Source organism: Podarcis melisellensis (genome assembly GCF_964234715.1).
Source record: "Podarcis melisellensis genome assembly, chromosome: 16".
Taxonomy (NCBI): domain Eukaryota; kingdom Metazoa; phylum Chordata; class Lepidosauria; order Squamata; family Lacertidae; genus Podarcis; species Podarcis melisellensis.
In genome coordinates this window covers 8051999-8066531 of record NC_138533.1, presented here as the reverse complement: position 1 = coordinate 8066531, position 14533 = coordinate 8051999, and the positions used below count along the sequence as shown (strand labels likewise).

General features: G+C 48.7%; 1 protein-coding gene across 1 annotated transcript in view; it reads left to right on the top strand.

The window, feature by feature from the left end:
• NPR1 (natriuretic peptide receptor 1) overlaps positions 1 to 14533 on the top strand; it is a 65846-nt gene that overhangs the window by 50514 nt on the left and 799 nt on the right. Inside the window, exons 12-21 of the mRNA XM_081891360.1 lie at positions 520 to 591; positions 3077 to 3236; positions 5395 to 5550; positions 6841 to 7009; positions 8992 to 9138; positions 10262 to 10385; positions 12164 to 12232; positions 12669 to 12843; positions 13975 to 14073; positions 14386 to 14477. Of these exons, the coding sequence (XP_081747486.1) occupies positions 520 to 591; positions 3077 to 3236; positions 5395 to 5550; positions 6841 to 7009; positions 8992 to 9138; positions 10262 to 10385; positions 12164 to 12232; positions 12669 to 12843; positions 13975 to 14073; positions 14386 to 14477 (1263 nt within the window). The remainder of the gene's footprint in view (positions 1 to 519; positions 592 to 3076; positions 3237 to 5394; positions 5551 to 6840; positions 7010 to 8991; positions 9139 to 10261; positions 10386 to 12163; positions 12233 to 12668; positions 12844 to 13974; positions 14074 to 14385; positions 14478 to 14533) is intronic.

Here is a 14533-nt window from a genome sequence, read left to right as displayed (position 1 = left end):
ACATCACTTCATTCCATTTCTCTGTTTTCCTGTTAATTTCCACATTACATTTGAGTTCTTCTACGCGAGAAATGTCAGCCACTTCTGGAAAATCAGTGGAATACTTCTGGAACCAGTGGCACACATGTTTAGCACTCATTTCCATCTTATTTGATTCCCAGGCGGCGGGGATAACGTTTCCAGCCCTCTTAGCCTTGGAAAGTATGTCGGACTCAAGTGACGAAATTTGGGGTGGTTGTACCAGCATGCGGTTCTTTTTTGCCGTCTTCATGGAGGAATTGTGTGGGGAATGGATGCATGCATTTGCGGAAAGGGACGTCGTCCAGTGACGTTCATCGCTGTGACACCACGCCCTCTGGCCTGAATAACATTTAGCACGACAGGCCAATATTTAGGTCAAAAAATCACCATTCCATAACACAACAGGTCCTGCCCATGGTTGGAAAAGGGAAACAGAAGCGCTGGAGTTATAATCGGGGGAAACTAACCCAATATTCCCCACCTCTGGCTGCACCCTAGGACATCCTGGAGAACGAGAGCATCACCTTGGACTGGATGTTCCGCTATTCGCTCACCAGTGACATCGTCAAGGTAATTTTAAGAATGCCTCCATCTGCCTCTGGGAAGCCCACAAGCAGGGCATGAGCATGGCCATCTCTCCTTCTCCTAGCAACTGGGGCTCAGCGCTTGTCAGGTCTCGGCCTATCTTCAAGAAGGGCTGCCGCTGGGGTCCAGTTGAGGGGCAGGCAGGCGAAATTCAGGAGGGCGGTGGATGCAGGCCACCTACACCTTAAAACCGCGGCCAGACTATTTTGAACGGTCATGGCTCCCCTGCAAGGAATTATGGGAACCGCCATACGCTAAGGATGCTGAGAGCTGTCAGGAGACTCCCATTCCCCTCACAGAGCTACAATTCCCAGTGTTTCCCGTGAAGAGGGGTTGATGGTTAAGCCACTCTGGGAATTGTAGCTCTTCGAGGGGAATGGGAAGCTGGCGTGCGAAGCCTTCAGTTGTCCTTTCCCCTCAACATCTGGTGCTCATCCTGCCTCTGAACGTGAGGGAGGTTACTAGCGGCTATCTCTGCACCAGACCAAAGGGCCAAAATGTCACGAAATGGAGGAAATCCGTGATTTCCCAAGCTTTCTATTTTTAAGTTGAACGCAAACCCTCCTGCTGTGGGGCAAGGGAGGGAGCAGGGGTTGAACCCGTTCTCCCCATTCCATTTCCCTGATCTAAATTTCACACACGCACACACACTCATCCTGCAAACATTCGGACTCTCCAAATCTCGTTTTCTGTACTGGGGGAAACCTACAGATCACCATCCCTTTTTCTCAGGGAGGGTTGCAGCATCTGTGGGGAGCTGTTTTTCAGTAGGAAAATAGCGAAAGAATACCTATTGCGACTGGTAGGGCAGAAGGCAGGGAGGCCAACAGTAGGTGGCGCCAGAGCAACGAATGAGAGACAGAGCCAACTAATTCTAGTATTATCCCCATCCTCTTCCTCCCTCCTTAGTTCTACAAGGGGCAAGATTGAGAATAAGGAGGAAGCTGAGAGGCAGGGTCACCCCCATAGACAAGTAGCAAGTAAGGAGAGGGCTGGGGGAGCAGGGCTGGCTGAAGGCAGAGGTCAGTGGGGCAGTTGACCCTAATGGACCAGCCGCCACTAGAGCTGAGCCAGCTGGGGATGGTGGTAATTGTATACCAACAGCAACAGGGGAGTAGAGATGGAGAATGTTTCAGTTTAGATTCAAAGGAGAACCTACTTAATTCGCACTTTTTCTGAGCCAAAGCACAACTTTCCTACAAAATATTGCAGTCCAGTTCTCCAAGCAAAGCATAGGAAAATGCATATGTGGGAAGCAGTCTTTTCTGTGTGGCTGATTTCTCTGTGTTAGCCTTCCACCAGCAGGATAAGACCTTAATGTCCAGACAGGATTTTGGAAACTCTGGAGCAGATGATGCTGATCACTGGGCTGCTGTCAGGGCAAATTGCATTTTAATTGCAGGGTCTAAATGTCTTCTGATATATTGCAATTATTCTCTTAAACTAGTTCGTTTTTATTACCTTGCATTTTATAATGTTGTTTTTAAATGCAAGCCACCCAGCTTGAGAGAAAGGCAGATTCTAAATACTATGCACATATTAGAGAGAATAAAATACAGAAGTGCATCATATCGAGGGAAGTTGTTTTGCAAGAAAAGTGTGCATATCAGGGGAAACTGCTTACAAATCTGTGTATGTTAGGATGAATTTGCATTGAAAGGCTGAGGAGTTTCCTCCATTAAGAGACACTTTGCAAACTGATGCAGAAATGTGGAGAATTTAAGGCTGGAAAAGATGAAGAAAAGAGAGAAAGGGAAAGTGATGGATTTGCCCGTCCCTAGATTTCGGAATGGAGGTAGAAGACATAGTTCAGTCGCAAAATAGATCAGGCTGTAGAGCACGAGATTCTTAATCTCAGGGTTGTGGGTTTGGGCTCCATGTTGAGTGAAAGATTCCTTCATTGCAAGAGGTTCAGTGTTTCCCAACCTTGGGCCTCCAGCTGTTTTTGAACTACAATTCCCATCATCCCTGACCACTGGTCTTGCTAGCTAGGGATGATGGGAGTTGTAGTCCAAAAACAGCTGGAGGCCCAAGGTTGGGAAACACTGGACTAGATGACCCCGTGAACCCTTCCATCTCTACTATTCTATGATTTTAAATCAGTGTAACACAAAATGCCCATGCAAGATCTGCACTCCTCATTCAGTGGTACCTCGGGTTACATACGCTTCAGGTTACAGACTCCGCTAACCCAGAAATAGTACATTGGGTTAAGAACTTTGCTTCAGGATGAGAACAGAAATTGTCCTCCGGCAGTGCGGCGGCAGCGCAAGGCCCCATTAGCTAAAGTGGTGCTTCAGGTTAAGAACAGCTTCAGGTTAAGAACAGACCTCCGTAACGAATTAAGTACTTAACACAAGGTACCACTGTACTTAGCAGAGTGGGCCTGCTGCCCCACGCAAGCCTCAGGGCTCTTAGACCTCTCTCTCTCCCTCCACTCCAATGTTTCCCCCCCTATTCCTCCAACCAGGGGATGCTTTTCCTCCACAACAGTGTGATAAGCTACCACGGCAACCTGAAGTCCTCCAACTGCGTGGTGGACAGTCGCTTCGTGTTGAAGATCACGGACTACGGGCTGGAGAGCTTCCGTCAGGCGCCCGAGACGGATGATTCCCACGCGCTGTTTGCCAGTGAGGGATACGGCTGGGAGGGGTCAGGTGTGGGGGGGTTAGGGTTTCTGAAATTCTTATTTTTATTAACAAAATGTAGATATCACTTGATTGTAAGTGTGGGGGGTGGGGCTGGGAGGGGAGATCAAAGCGGTTTTTAAGAAGGAAACATAAAAACAGGTATTTTAAAAGCATCTGGGGAAATTGTCAAGCAATAGCTAAACAATTAACTTTTAAAATCACCAGTAAGCTAAGAAGAGATTAAAAATGCACATTGGCATTCTGTAAGCCTGGATAGGCCAACCCTAACATTAAAATGATTTCAGACCCTCCCAGTCTCCCTATTTTCCAGGGACAGCCCCAGATTTACAGAAGCTGTCCTGGTTTCTGATTTGATCCTGGAATGTCCCACTTTTCCTTAAGATGTTCCTATTTACATCAGTGAAATGTTGGAGGGTATGGAGTTATGTGACCTATGAGCCAAGGAGACAAGTAACTGTACAACCTGTAGAAGACGTTTGAGGCACCCCTGTATAGAGAAGTTTTTAAATGTTTTATCATGTTTTTATATACTGTATGTTGGAAGCTGCCCAGAGTGGCTGGGGCAACCCACTCAGATGGATGGGATATTGTGCTGGTCCAGGGGGGAGGTTACTGTGGGGCGAGGTCCAGGACCTGAGTTGAGGGTCGGCAGACAGTCCTCCTCGGGCGAAGCGGGGTCCACAGCGGGAAGCCGGGCAAGGACAGGAACTCTGGGGGAAACAGGACTGGATGCTGGCCGAAACAGCTCATCAACGACGTTGCTCCCGCAACCTGGGACCGGGCTGACTGGCCTTTATCTTCTCTGAGGCCAGGGGCGGTCCCGGCCCCCAGGAGACCCGCCTCTCCCGGCCTTAAGGCAAGCACTCCTCCTGGGAGAAACCAGTTCCCTTCGCCTCTCTGCCCTGAGCCTCTGCAGTTCAGGAGAGGCTGAAGGGTTACTGGGCCCAGGGGGAGACTCACCTGTAGGCACTGAGTCCTCAACCACCTCTGGAGCCAGAGTGGACTCACCTGGTGCCTGCTCCTGAGGATCCAGCACAGGTGCAGGCGCTTCAGATCCAAGGCCCTGCCCCAGTTCAGCCGGCCCTGCAGGCGGGGACTCCTGTGCAGGCTGGGATTCCTCCGGTTCAGCCTCTGAATCGGATTCCCAGGCCATCACAGATATTAATAATAAAATTGTTTTGCTGTTGTTGTTGAATAGGAAGTCCCTATTTTCATCAGAGAAATGTTGGAGGGTGTGAGCTTTTAAGTAGGTACCAAAATCAGTAGGGCAAAGAAGGTCCCTGCATGATGTCAATAGGCAGAGTTCCAAAGTGCAGGTGGCACCGCAGTAAAAGATGGATTTCTTACAAGTGTGTTGCCTGTAACAGATCCACGTGGTCGAGTGGACACATACGGCATAAGGCGATCCTGCAATTTGTATGCAGTGTTACTAGCCCCTTGGAAACTGGTGCATTAAATTCTTTCTTTTTTTAAATAATATTTATTAAAGTTTTGAAAGTTACAAAAGAAAAAGAAAGAGAATTAAACATAAAACAATACAATACAATACAAAAACTAAAATACTACATAAACATAACAAAAACATTTAAGAAAACACATCCAATACTTTCAATATTGTTATCTTTCATTTACTTGTTTCAGCGACTTCCTCACACCTCCCTTTTTTGTATTCCACTTCAATTAATTGTTTCAGCAAATCCTTTCCATCTTCCTCAATTTTCTGTCCTATAATTTATCCTAATACATTCTAACCTTATTTTTCCCTTTAATCCATTTGCAATCTATTGTACTTAATTCTTTATAGCATTTCTGCTAAAGCCATGTAACTTCATTCCAACATCTTTCTAACATTCATTAATTTTGCAATATTTCTGTAAGTAATCTTTAAATTTCTTCCAGTCTTCTTCCACCGACTGGTGCATTAACTTCAGTGGGTCTGTGCTGAGAAGGATTTAGCCCATAGCTTCTGATGCTTGAAAAGCCGTGTGACCTTTTGTAACTGTCCTGGCTCAAAGGCCTGTGGCTTTTGGCCTCCCCAGGCCTACCATGGGTCTCCTTCCAGGTCAAGATTATAGCGACTGACTCCCACTCCCTTGCCCTGCCTGACTCTGCTTCTTCCCACCCCCTTTCCCCCTAGAGAAACTCTGGACGGCCCCCGAACTCCTGCGCATGGAGTCGAACCCATTCCTGGGCACCCAGAAAGGCGACGTCTACAGCTTCGGGATTATCCTGCAGGAGATTGCCCTGCGGAACAGCGTCTTCTACGTGGAAGGCATGGATCTGAGCCCCAAAGGTAAGAAACTGGGTGAACCGAAAATGCCAATTTCCCCTCCAGGTCACAGCCAAGGTGCAGGAAGCTCCAGATGTCATTGGACTCCAATTCCCATCAGCCCTTGCAAGCATGGCCAATGTGTTGATGGGAGATGTTGTTCAGCAACCTCTGGAGGGCCGCAGGTTCCCCACACCTCTGACTTTTGGGATCCAGCCACATTCCTCCACAGCTTCCCCTGCGCAACTGGTAAAGAAGTTGTTTTACACACTTTTCCAGTGTATTTGCTTCATAAAATGTCGAGGGTTGTTTCTTTCAATCAAGCGATATATACATTATAAAGAAAGATGAAACAACAAAATCACCAGTAAGAAAAATTAGCCATAATTTGAGACTTTCAAGGAACGCGGGTGGCGCTGTGGGTTAAACCACAGAGCCTAGGACTTGCTGATCAGAAGGTCGGTGGTTCGAATCCCCGCGACGGGGTGAGCTCCCGTTGCTTGGTCCAAGCTCCTGCCAACCTAGCAGTTCGAAATCATGTAGTACAAGTAGATAAATAGGTACCACTCCGGCGGGAAGGTAAACAGTGTTTCCGTGCGCTGCTCTGGTTCACCAGAAGCGGCTTAGTCATGCTGGCCACATGACCCGGAAGCTGTACAGCGGCTCCCTCGGCCAGTAAAGTGAGATGAGCGCTGCAACCCCAGAGTCATCCGCGACTGGACCTGATGGTCAGGGGTCCCTTTACCTAAGACTTTCAAAAGTAATAGTAGTAGTAATCAGTGCTTTTTTTCTTTAAAATGTTTAGGAGTACTCTCATTTTGACTCAAGAAAATCACCATTTTATAGCTTAAATCAGGAAAAATAAATACAGTAAATGGGCAAAAGTACAAAGATCCACAATATGTTTAGGAGTATGCATACCCCCCGCATCCCCCCCCCGAAAAAAAGCACTGATAATAATGATGATGATGATGATGATGATAATTTGTACACTGCCCATCTGACTTGGTTGCCCCAGCCGCCAGGGGCGTCTTCCAGCATATATAAAAACACAGTAAAACATTAAATCTTAAAATAACAATATGTGAAAGCTTGCATCAATTTTCTGAAGATCTCGGTAGGCTTGTCTAAACAAAAACGTTTTCAGCAGGCGGTGAAGAGTGCAGTGAAGGGAGCTTGTCTGGTAACAATAGGCAGGGAGTTCCAAAGTGCAGGTGTTGCCACATTAAAATGTCTCTTTCTTACCCATGCACGTGTCCCCTGGCTATAATTTCTTTTCGGAACCCCTCTCCCCCGCCCGTGTGCCGTTTTCAGAAATTATCGAGCGAGTAAAGAGCAGCGAGCGCCCCCCCTTCCGCCCCTCGGTGAACTTGCCATCCAACCTCGAGGAGGTGGTCTTACTGATGCAGCGGTGCTGGGCCGAAGACCCCCAGGAACGCCCCGACTTCCACCACATCAAAGGCATGCTGCGGAAATTTGACAGGTACGCGCCCTCACTGCATCCCTCCCCACAAGCACCACCTGGCAGGCGGCCCTCATTACCTGTTTTCACCCCAATGTGCACAGGCGCCTTTTCAGAAAGGAGCCATGTGATTAAATTCATCATTCACCACCCTGATGAAAAGCGGGAAGGCGCAGCCCGAACATCAGGGCATTTACCTGGAAATGTGAAGGAGGGACTTATGATGGGAGTATGCAGCATGCGGCCCTTGACCTGATTTCCTGCGGCCCTCAGCAATCTCTGAGAACAGTGTTGTAAACAAAAATTGCCCTTTTCCCTTATGGGGTATCCAAGAGCCCATATAGAGTTCTTACATAGGTTCCCTATTGGTAGGAGAGAATAACAGAGGCCAACCAGAGAATATTGAGAAGCAAAGCAGCTAGTAAGCTTGATCTTTATTGATCTGTTGCAACAGGGTGCTCCCCCCACACACAGGAGAGGAAGAGGACCCAGAAAAATGGCGCGCAAGGCCTTATAAAGACTTTTGAAATTGCCACCCGGTAGATCAAGACCACCCCTAGAAACATCATAGATACACCACAGAAGGGGTGTAACCTAAGACCACCCCTCAGATACATCATACCTGCATCACAGAAAAGGCGGTCTTAAAACAGAAATTTGAATGTTGTTTTTCTCCTGTCGTTGTTTATCTCCGGTCTGGCAGGTTACTTGATTGGATTGCCTGGGGAGCCTGGCCAGTCTTTTGTAATGATAAATACTTAGTTCCTGGGCCAGGTCACAGGCTCACACCCTATTCATATCTTAAATGTGCCCTTAAGACAGGATTTGTGAGGAAAGACACAATGTGGAGGTTTCCCACTTTGATCTTGTAGAGAAAACATTTACTCAGTTTAGGAATCAAAATGGTTCCAGGTTGGCCTTCCAGTGCTGATCTATGTATGTGCTTGGTTGGTACACTTATGAACATTACCATATATCTAAGACCATAAAATTCCTATCACAACATAATAATAATAATAATAATAATAATAATAATAATAATAATAATAATAATTTATTATTTGTACCCCGCCCATCTGGCTGGGTTTCCCCAGCCACTCTGGGCGGCTTCCAACAAAGATGAAAGATACACTAAAATATCACATATTAAAAACTTCCCTGAACAGGGCTGCCTTCAGATGTCTTCTGAATGTCAGGTAGATGTTTATCGCTTTGACATCTGATGGGAGGGCGTTCCACAGGGCGGGTGCCACCACCGAGAAGGCCCTCTGCCTGGTTCCCTGTAACTTGGCCTCTCGCAGTGAGGGAACCGCCAGAAGGCCCTCGGAGCTAGACCTCAGTGTCCGGGCAGAACGATGGGGGAGGAGACGCTCCTTCAGATATACTGGACCGAGGCTGTTTAGGGCTTTAAAGGTCAGCACCAACACTTTGAATTGTGCTCAGAAACGTACTGGGAAACGTACAACAGTGAAGGGTTGTAGCTGATGCTAGTACTACTCAGAGTGGACCCATTGAAATGAAGGCCCTTTAATTTCTGTGGGCTTACTCTGAATGGAATTAGCATTGGATGCTACCCAAAATGTCCCCCTCCTCCTTCCAGCAAGGGCCCGGGACCTCTGGGGCCAAATGTGTCCTTCCAATCCTCTATAGCCCTCAGAACTGTCTGTAGGCCACACCCCCTCTCCCCAGACCACGCCTCCCGGCATCCCTGCTTTGCACCCTCCTTGAGTGCTTCTGGTTAGCTGAAGGATGGAGAGAGGTTTGGGGATGTATGTGTGGAAACTGACTGACCCATTGGTCAGAAAACTGGGAGGCAGGAGTTGGTTTGCTTCTTAGGGTGTAGGATCCTGCCTCCGCAAAACAGAGGGACTAGAAACTTTGGTTTGTGTTTTCTTCTAAATGAAAGCTGGAAATGCAGAGAAGGGCCCCCCGGAATATCCTCGGCAGAGGTGGTGGCGGCCTAGAATCTCGGTTGCTTTAATCTTTGACTGTCTGTGTGGCAGGGGCAACAGCTGCAACCTCTTGGATACGTTATTGTCACGCATGGAGCAGTACGCCAACAACCTGGAGGAGCTGGTGGAGGAGCGCACACAGGCCTACCTGGAGGAGAAGCGCAAGGCAGAGGCCCTGCTCTACCAGATTCTGCCCCAGTAAGTCTGCGCCACACCAGTCCTCTACCAGTATCTGTTAGCCATGCTCCTTCTGTGGAGCATCCATGTTCAGAAGTGGTATACACAAGAGCCCAGCCAATCAGCGCTCTGCACAGCTGAGCTGTTTCCTGCCTTCCCCAAGGGCCCAGCCAATCAGCACACTGTGCAGCCTGGCTCCGTTCTTTGCCTACCACAAGGGCTCAGCCAATCAGCGCTCTGCACAGCCGAGCTGTTTCCTGCCTTCCCCAAGGACCCAGCCAATGAGCACACTGTGCAGTCTGGCTCCGTTCTTTGCCTACCACAAGGGCCCAGCCAATCAGCGCTCTGCGTGGCCCATCCAATCAGCACTCCACACAGCCCAGCAATTTAAAAAATGTTGTGGGAGCAGGTTTCCTTCGTGACTGATAACAAAGGCCAGCAAAACAGCCCGGTTCTGTGCCCTAAACAAAAATAACTCGTGTTCTGCACAGGTCCCTGCTCTGAGCCCAATCTGCAAAAGAAGGCCTGTATATGCGATAGCTATACAGTGGTGCCCCGCAAGACGAATGCCTCGCAAGACGGAAAACCCGTTAGACGAAAGGGTTTTCGGTTTTGGAGGTGCTTCGCAAAACGAATTTTCTATGGGCTTGCTTCACAAGACGATAATGTATTGCGAGTTCCTGCAGGTTTTTTTTCCTCCCCCCTTTTTCTCAAGCCGCTAAGCCGCTTAACTGCTGATCCGCTAAGCCGCTTAACAGCTGATCTGCTAAGCTGCTTAACAGCTGATCCGCTAAGCCGCTTAACAGCTGATCTGCTAAGCCGCTTATCAGCTGATCCGCTAAGCCGCTAAGCCGCTTAACAGCTGATCCGCTAAGCTGCTTAACAGCTGATCCGCTAAGCCCGCTAAGCTGCTAATAGCGCTAATCCGCTAAGCCGCTAATGAGCTTGCTTCACAAGACGAAAAAACCGCAAGACAAATAGACTCGTGGAACGGATTCTTTTAGTCTTGCGAGGCACCACTGTACAGTGAGCCCCACTTCTCCAGTGGACACAAAATGAATCTGGTCTGCCTTCACTCCTAATTGTGGTTCATCAATCGGTATGTGGAAATGCAGTGATGTGTGTTACTTTCCCTCTGGTGCAGCTCAGTGGCGGAGCAGCTGAAACGCGGGGAGACGGTGCAAGCGGAGGCATTTGACAGCGTCACCATCTATTTCAGTGACATCGTGGGCTTCACTGCCCTGTCGGCAGAGAGCACCCCCATGCAGGTAAATGGGTTGGACCAAGGCAGTGGTTGCAGTTGCGGCGCCGAGAACAGGAGAAGGTGTTTCTAATAGGGACAACAGTTCTTTTCCAATCCTCAATTTTCCAGTCTTCAATTTTATTCTCCCCATTTCCACATCAATCTGCATTTTTTTTAACATATACCGTATATAGAGAAAGAGAGTGAGAGAGGACTTTGCATTTTCTTTTTCTTTTTTGTTTTGTTTTTCATTTAGAATAGTTTTTTTTATTGTATTGTATTATGAAAAAGCGTCAATAAAATCTTATAATGACAGAATAAAAAATAAAAAGGGGCCTGCTACTACCTGCCAAGAGTATGCCCCTTTAAGAAGTGTTGCCACCCAATTTCATCCCTCTCAATCAAATGTTTTTTCTTTTCTTTTCTTTTCTTTTCTTTTCTTTTCTTTTCTTTTCTTTTGTCACACTAAGTTACTCAACACTCTGGCCATAAGAGAGTGTATGCCTTTTCATACACAGTGCTTGCAAAATTCAGAAGTGTGAGAGTGACTCAAAGGATGGCTTTGTTTTGGTTTGTGTACTGTTTCAGAAAGTGGGAGTTAGGTAGGTTCACCTTGAAGTATGAACTGAATTAAACTGCCCACCCCCCATCCCCGCAATACGTAGTTACTGGTATCCTGTCAGGGATCCTGGGTTTCAAACTCTGAAACTGTTAGGCTGAGCTGATGGCCTCCTCTTGGGCGCCTGTGCACAGAAGGGGATGCAACATCAGCACCTGGGGTTCCCCAGAAGTGTGGAGTGTCTGGACTGGATAGGTGACCTGAGGTCTGAGGGTGGCATTTGCCCTTGGCCTGATTTCATGTGGGTGGGGGCAGCATGCAGGATGGGGGCAGTGGGAAGGGGGTGGGGTGAGAAACAGATGCATCAGTCCATTGGGTGAGGAGACAGGGAGGGGAGAGGGGTGGCCGAAAAGAGGGAATGAGATGGGGAGAGAGAAGAGCATGGCAGTTTGGGATGGGGGGTTACCTTCTGCTGGATGCAGCACTGATTTTTTTGGGGGGGGGGGAGTTCCCCATCCCTCAGCTAGGCCTTGTAGAAGTACTAGGAGCCTGGTCTCCTGCCCTCGCTTGATCAACACAACAGGACCTCCTGCCTTTCTGCACTTTTGGCCCCAGCCTCATCCCTCGATAGGCAGAGAGGGGATCAATTAGGTAATCAACGGCTACCGAGCCTTGCCCTCACAGGTGCTGCGGCAACTCAGGTAACCAGGACAACGGCGGTTAGCTCACGGAGGTAACAAGGGAAAGGACAGTGGGTGACCAAAACAGCGAAGCACTGGGAGGCACCAATCACCGGGGAGACGAGCATGTCATGGAAGTGACTGGGTTGAGCAGGAGGGGAACAAATGTTCAGGTAATCTGGGGTGACTGAAAATTTCAGAAACGGAGAGGAACCGAAAAGGACAGTTGCCCATCCCTATTGAAAACAGATTCAATCACCGGCATCCCGCTAAAAGAATCCTGGGAACTGTTTGTTTAGAGGGCTTGGAATTATAGCTCTTTGAGGAGTAAACTACAGTTCCCAGAATTCTTAGGGGGAAGCTACATCCTTTAAAGATATGGTGTGTCCATAGCCACAGTGGCCAACCAGACTCCTGTGGGAAGGCCCCAAGCAGGGCATGTAAAATCATACTTCATTTGAAGCTGCAGAATCGAGAACCTTTTATCCCACCCCCTCCGCCCTTAGCACCATGTAGACCCAGCCCTGTCATTAAGATCAATTCCCTTTTACTTCTCATTCACAGGTTGTCGCTTTGCTCAACGACTTGTACACCTGCTTTGATGCCATCATTGATAACTTTGATGTCTACAAGGTGAGAGGTTCTTGGCCTGGCCAGCTTGAGGTTGCGGGGCAGCAGTGATGTGCAGTGAAATTTTTCATAGGGGAATGGTTAGGACTAGAGGCATCACCTTGTGAGGGAGACTGTGGAGTGGGGACGGACATCATGATGTCATTCATGTGAGCATCATACCTCTCTAAACCAGGCAGAAGCTTCCTGGACCTTGGTAAGGAGGTATTAGGCTTTTATACTGTAATACTCTAATTTGCTGGGAACATCTAAGGGACTAGCCCACATGCCACTGCGGGGCAGGGAGAGTGGTTGGGCAGGGAGGGGATAAGCAAATGGGCTTGGCCATGAAGTCAGCGGATCAGGTGACTGACCTACAGGAGGGGGCATTTGATCTGTGTTGAGTGCACAGAAATGCTTGTCCCTTCCATGAATCCCTCTCTCTGCCATGTCTGCCCAGGTGGAGACCATCGGCGATGCATACATGGTTGTGTCGGGCCTCCCGGTGCGCAACGGACGGCTGCATGCCCGTGAGATTTCCCGCATGTCGCTGGCGCTTCTTGAGACTGTCCGCAACTTCAAGATTCGCCATCGGCCGGACCAGCAGCTCAAACTGCGAATCGGGATCCACAGCGGTGAGAAATGAGTGGGAGTGTGAAAAGAGGGACTTCTTTAAGACACCTTGGTCACAGGCAGGACAGCCATGCTTGCTTCAAAGCTGAGATGGCTTAGGCAAAAACAAACAAACAAACCATGGTTTGTTGTGACGTCTGTTGTAGTGCTGTGATTTGATAAGCCATGGTTTTGAGAACAGACGGTAAAAAAAACAACGGGATCTGAAAGTGGTTTGCAAACCACGGTTTAGGCAGTGTTTGGCTTTACATTCACACTTGGAGGTGTTGCTTCACCCTGATCTTGGGAATGTGTTCCTTTGGGAAGAGAGAAACTGGAATTGCAATGGAATACTTCATTTTGCGTTTTTAACAAAAATGATATACAGTTGTACCTTGGTTGTCAAACACCTTGGTACTCGTACATTTTGGCTCCTGAACGCTGCAAAAAAATTAGCGTTCTGGTTTGCAAATGTTTTTTGGAACCTGAACATCCGCTGTTGCTTCTGCAGCTTCTGATTGAGTGCAGCAGGAATCTCCTGCAGCCAATTGGAAGCCGTGCCTTGGTTTTTGAATGTTTTCGGAAGTTGAACGGACTTCCAGAACGGATCCCGTTTGAAAACCAAGGCACGACTGTATGAGCGAATCAAAGGCTGGCTCGGTTGTCAGTGGGCTGGTTAGGATGTAGCCCGGTTTGATGAACCATGGTTTGCGCAATCTACAGTTCAGATTTGCCTTCCACGTATACAGTCAGAAGCATGGTTCACATGGTTTTGTCGTTAGGTCTGCACAAACTGATTTCCAGGGCGGAGAGGGCCTGATCCTGGCAATTCAGGGGAAAGTGGTGGGAGCGGCTGAGGCTGACCCATTTGGGTGAGGGGGCAGTGCCCCACCAGGCTCAGCCTGTCTCCACCTGCCTGCCTTTCTGCCTAACAGCCAGTCTAGGCTGGCAGCTTCCTCTTCCTCAGTCTCAGTGTAGAACTCAGCAGGGAAGAAGATGCCTGTCATTGGCTCTGGTTCCTTCTGCTATTGGGCTCTTCTGCCCCACCAGTCTTAACGGGCACTAGCCATCACTGGATGGGAGCTGAAAAGCTCCACACTCACGTGTCTTCATCTCACCCCATCCCCAATGACTGCTGTGTTTTGCTCCCCAAGGCCCTGTCTGTGCCGGAGTTGTGGGTCTGAAGATGCCTCGCTACTGCCTCTTTGGGGACACAGTCAACACAGCCTCCCGCATGGAGTCCAACGGGGAAGGTGAGCTGCTATTTTGGGTGGGGTGGGCAGGGGCAGGCGACCTTTGATGGCTTCACGGGCCAGATCCTTTTCACCATCTAGCCCCCGCCCCGTCACACAACTGGGTGTTCTGAATTTGGATTTTGAGATGCTGCGCGCACCTTCCCACCTCACCTTATTTCCCTCACCGATACGCTGTCACAGTGAAACTTTGGAACTTACTCATGCGGTGCTGGATGCCGACTGGGACGGCTTGGCCCTCCCCACCTCACATGTATGCAAAGGTTTGGCTGAAACAGTGCAAACCCGCTAATTTCTGTCTGCACCTTCCAGCTCTGAAGATCCACTTGTCAGGAACCACCAAGTCCATCCTGGAGGAGTTTGGGTGCTTTGATCTGGAGCTCCGTGGGGATGTGGAGATGAAGGTGAGGAACTTGGCAAAGTTCTTCTGTTAACCTTTGCCTTTTCGTCTTTAAAGCTT